This window comes from Diadema setosum, chromosome 8 (genome assembly GCF_964275005.1).
Source record: "Diadema setosum chromosome 8, eeDiaSeto1, whole genome shotgun sequence".
NCBI lineage: Eukaryota > Metazoa > Echinodermata > Echinoidea > Diadematoida > Diadematidae > Diadema > Diadema setosum.
The window spans coordinates 9,436,922-9,442,185 of NC_092692.1; the positions used below are offsets into that span (position 1 = coordinate 9,436,922).

A 5,264-nucleotide genomic window follows, 5' to 3' on the forward strand; every position below is an offset into this window, starting at 1 on the left:
AAAAAAAAAGCAATAACAATAGAACAAAGAAACAACTCCTACACACACACACACACACACACACACACACACACACATGAAAAACTAAAGATAGCATCTGATTTGGGAACATCAATGTTCATACGACGATCTCATCTCCAGAAAAGTAAATAGAAAAAAAAATGTAAGAAAACATTCATATTTCGGCACAAATAGAATGCCACTGTGAAGCCTTTATTAAATTCATCTCTAAGTTGTAAGTTGTATTCAGTTGCAAAAACTGGACCATGTTAAAATAGCTTCGAAAAAATACAATATCTTCGATACCAGTTAAAACTGCTGCATCCAGCTACTAATGGCGAAAAAGTGAATGACTATTTTTATTCTTAAACGACACTCTTAACGTCAATTTTAAAGTTTACAGTGGACTAATAATAACGTGCGCAGGCGGAGTTGCAAACATGAAACTGGCGTTTCACATACAGAAGAGAGAACTGGAAGGAGTTGCCAATTATCTAGTTCTTCCGTATCCTCTTCATTATTGTGAAGGGTGTGTGCGAATGTATGAACCGGCTATTCTATTCGTCAGCGACGCAGCATGTAGTGCGCATGCCCGATCACGACGCCTGTGCTCCGTTGGTGGTGCGTAGGAGTACATAGTATCAAATATCATAACTGCAGTACCCTCGAACTCGGCACTAGTGATATCGTGTTTTTTAGTGGGTTCCCGGTCAATAATCACTCATTAGCTCACTCGATGCAGGTGACAGGAACACAACGAAGAGCTCTGCTGGTACTCACGGTAAACCCAAGACAAACCTAGGTTCCACGAAGCTTTGGCTGATGGTCTTTCCCTTCCGGGCAAAGGCTGTATTGACATTATACTCTTTTTGAGGAATTGATGGTACAGAAGAGCTACGATGAATTATCCAGCTTCAATCATGTTTTCTCTCCTGATATTCTCATCGCTAATCATAGCTCACGTATCAGCGGCAAACGAACTTTATCTCAATGTTAACTCAAGAACTGTCAGCCAGGGTACTGCAAACACCTTCACTTGCTACAGCAACCAACTCTCCGATTCGAATATCTTCACAACCGGTGGGATGATAGAGTGGTTTCGCTACCCGCAGTTTTCGTCCAACCAGCAGCTGGTGGCCTCATGGACCAGAGAAGGCGGGCCCAGGTATTTGCTAACTGACCCTGCCGATGTGGATCGATTCACTCTCGTAGGCGCACTGAGTGGCTACGACAGAGTCAACCAGCAGCTCAAGATTCGATCTACGACCAGGTCTGACCAGGGGGAATATTACTGCGTGGTGTATGATGGGCAGGGTTCGAAGTTAATGCAGTCTCTCCCTGTGCAACTGACGGTGAAGTATCCTCCGGCAGACCACTTTCCTCTCTGCACGGCCACGCCCCTTGGGGGTACCCTGAAACTGCGTTGTGAGTCCGAGAATACAACCCCAGACGTGGTGGTGCAGTGGTATAAAGACAACAACAAAGTCGCCGATGGAGTAAAGGAAACAGTTAACACAGTGTCTTCATACACAGCAGATCCTTCGGAATTTTCGAGTCAGTTCGAGTGTCGCGTGTCGTATGATGACAATCTCGGCATTCAGGAGACTCAAATCTGTCGATTCAGCTTACCATACGTCATGATACTCAGAATGGTAGGAGAAAGTACCAATCAAGAGATTACGTATTACGCCTTTGCTCACTCTAGCCCGCCGTTTGTGTCCGATTTATCGTGTAATCTCGAAACACCTACTTCGACTCCAAACGACTTCCGGCTGGAGTTTCCCGGTTACGGTGTGATGAAAGTCGGTCCCGTTCCGGTTGCCGATAATGGGACTCAACTCGTTTGCCGTGCGGAGAATGTCTTTGGCGCCGGCGAAACTCAGATGACTGTTTACAGCAATGGCGACGGATCCGTTGGGGTGGCAACGTTACCGTCATTGGTCACTAATTACGTGAACAACGAAGGGTCTCTCGTCGTTTCTATCTGGCCCGAAGTCCCATCAGTTGCTCCAGGTCAAAGCGTGACGTTTTTCTGCAGTCACAGCCTGACAGCCGTTCATGCTTCTTCTCACGCAAGAGTCAGTATTAGCTGGAGGTTCAATGACGTTCCCGTAGATGTGACGTCATCGGATTCTAGATTTTCGATGGAGGGGAACACTCTCCGTGTCGATGACATAGAACAAGCAGATGATGGAGCCAGGGTGACGTGCCGAGCTTCTGTGGTCGTAGAGGAGATGGCTTTCATCAACATCCCTGGAAAAGAGTCGACAACCACCATATCGGTGTCTACGGAGATGGGATGTCAAACGGTGAACGGTGCTGATACCGCTATTGGAATCAGCCAGCCAGGTGGAAACTCAGTTCTGCACAACCAGTCGTTCGTTATCGGGGTCCTGGTTTTAGCTGCGGTAGGTTGGCTAGCTCTGATCATAGTCGTTCTCCTCATCGTCACTCAGAGGAGGAAAAAGAATCGATCGCGTTTTGCAGGTGCAACCACTACGTCTCAAATTACATTTCGAGCAAGCAGCAATGGTGTGTCCCACAGAAATCAAGTTCGCGCCGAAAATGTGATTCCAAGCCCGGTTCAGCGTGCGTTACCGATGCAGCCCTCTCAGAAAGAAGCTCAGAGCGACACTCAAGTGAATACGACGATGGATGTTCGCATGACAATGTCAAACGGGGCCTCCAAACCTGCAACTACCTATGAGTCGATGGTTGGGCACACCGGAGTGACAAGAAGCCGCAATCCTCCCTCCTCCAATGGTGTTACCAATGCTGTTCCTAATGGCCATGGTATTGCCAGATCGTTGCAGACATCCGCTCCCGTGATGGTGCCGGGACCACAAGGGGGATTCGTTCCCCAGAGCCTGGCGAGCACGCCTAGTGAAGCGAGCGGTGAGGAGGAGTGTGGAGACATGAAATACGAGGAGTTGGACTGCATCAAGCAGCAACACGTTCCCCTGGCAACGGGCAACGACTACCAAACGTCCGTTTCTAACACGCCTCGCATGCACGAGCTAGATGAACTTCTCCCACATTACGCTAATTCATAACAGTGGAATCTGTTCGGAAGAATTTCTGCTGATTTTTGCATGGTCTAAAAATATCGCAGAACATCATTTGGTCGTCTGAAATGTGTTTATCTTCGAATCGCAGTCACCAGGGAAGGGGGATAAGCGCGACTGAATCCGTGCATTATGAATACTAAGATAAAGCACAGGTGCAGATGACTGGTTTTGAACAGTGATGTCGAACATTGACACGGGTATTGAAAATGTCGACCCAAAGACCATGCCAGTGACTACATTGTATATTGATTTAAATCCGTCTTCCCCATCTCTATATATTATGTTTGAAAACAATTAGATCAAGGAATAATTACATAAATATTATCAAGAGTTGTTGTGTCCTTATATCGTCACATATATGGTGCATTTGGCTGCATGTTCGCGACTGCGTTGTAACAATGGTACATGTCCAGCTATTATTTAAGAAGCTTTATAGATATGAAGAGTTGAGATTGTGTACGTTCAATGTCACGTTTCGGTGGGGGATTTGTTAATTTGCCAGCCGTTACGTTATCTGATATCAAAGAATGAGATGACTATCACTAAACTCAGACTCTGCGGAGTTCGTTGCAATGGTCGTGAATAATTCGTGGTCGTAGGTCGTAATTAGTATATCTAATATGAATCTACATGATGCCAATCAGGATGTAATATTTGAACTATAAAATGTTCTTTGCATATTTGTATTCTTCAAAATTGCTCTAGCGTAGTTACACATATTTTGAGTCTTTTATTCTTCGAAACAAGTGACTTCAAAATGGCTGTTGGAAGAGCGGTTTGAAATGGGAGAATGATCATCATTAACTATAGGGCTTTGACTGGTAAACGACTGTTTACTGACTCATTGTACACCTTAGTTTTTTTTTTATTTCTTACTTTAAGAAAAGCACAACACTACAACCTTCAAAACCGAAGTGAAAAAAAGGCCGTGTGATGAAGTAAAATCTCTTCGAACAAATTATGCAAAATAAACTACTTAGTGTATCTCCATTGAAATTACCCTGTTAATCGAGAGTGTATGGCATATTGTATACACAAACAATCTTGTAAAGGGATTCAAAAATTTACATGAGTAACACTTTGTTTCCTGTAAGTCCCGATGGTCATTTTTCCTACCATTCTTTACATTCTTTTCTTTCCTCCTTTATTTCTTTCATAATTTTCTCCTTTCGTTCTTTCTTTTTTCTTTCTTTGGGCGTATCATTGGTAAGTTTCGATTGCGTTTTCTGAAGAGAAGCAGGCAACAGGTGTCAAATCAAATGTATTCTTTATATTGTCACTGTACTACATACTTTTGTGTCTGTTCCAGTATGCATTCATGGTGATGACCCTTCTACTGAGAATGACTGCAGTTCACAAAACAAAAATATGGGTACCTGCAACACCCCGATGTTTTGTCTTGATAAACAAGTACTAAACTGGGAAGACGTGTCAATGGGTATTCACGACAGACCGATGTACATGATGTATTGGTGACCGATAGTGCAGGTTGTCACTTAAACTGAGACTTACGAAATGGCATGACATTTTACTAGAGTGTCTCAAGAATAGAGGTTGCAAATACGCAATACATATACGTCACAGTACATTTTGTATTTGTAAAATACCCAGTGGCGGCTGCCCAGGAAAACCCTTTGTCTGTCCACTTGCATATTCAATATTTGCTGTGATTGCGGTCTGTCAAAAATATCTTCTTTTTTTTGGTCATATTTTACCAGGCTTTTGTCTCACCTTAACTTTTTGTTTTCGATGAATGGAATGTGATATTTATACTTTTTTATATGACCATCAAATGCAAATGTTCACCCACACAAAATGACTAAAAGTAATGGTGGTATTCCTCGACCCCCGCCAGATCCAGACGTTTCTACGATGTCAGTATGTACTGTATCTATTTACAAGTGAATTTTGTATTCATAATTACCCAAAACCATAACGATTTTCTGTTTGATCACACTATCATCAATACGAAGTTCTGGATTCACCCTATTTAATCATGGAATGAGTGTTATACATTTAGGCTGTGGGTAAAAGGATATATTTAACTTTTCGCTGAAGACTGATGTTGTCAAATTCGGGTTGCAGTAATCGTGTCTTGTGTAGAGATGAATGTACTCAATGGCTTCATAGTTTTGTACAAGTAACTATAGAGATAGATGCATATTTTCAGAGAAGTATAGTTGCCTTTCCTTGTAG

General features: G+C 43.1%; 1 protein-coding gene across 1 annotated transcript; it reads left to right on the forward strand.

The window, feature by feature from the left end:
- Positions 1-801: 801 nt before the first annotated feature.
- On the forward strand, positions 802-4,106 carry LOC140231954 (uncharacterized). Its single transcript, XM_072312102.1, has one exon. The coding sequence runs from the start codon at positions 900-902 to the stop codon at positions 3,051-3,053; it is 2,154 nt and encodes a 717-aa protein (XP_072168203.1). The 5' UTR covers positions 802-899; the 3' UTR covers positions 3,054-4,106.
- Positions 4,107-5,264: the final 1,158 nt, after the last annotated feature.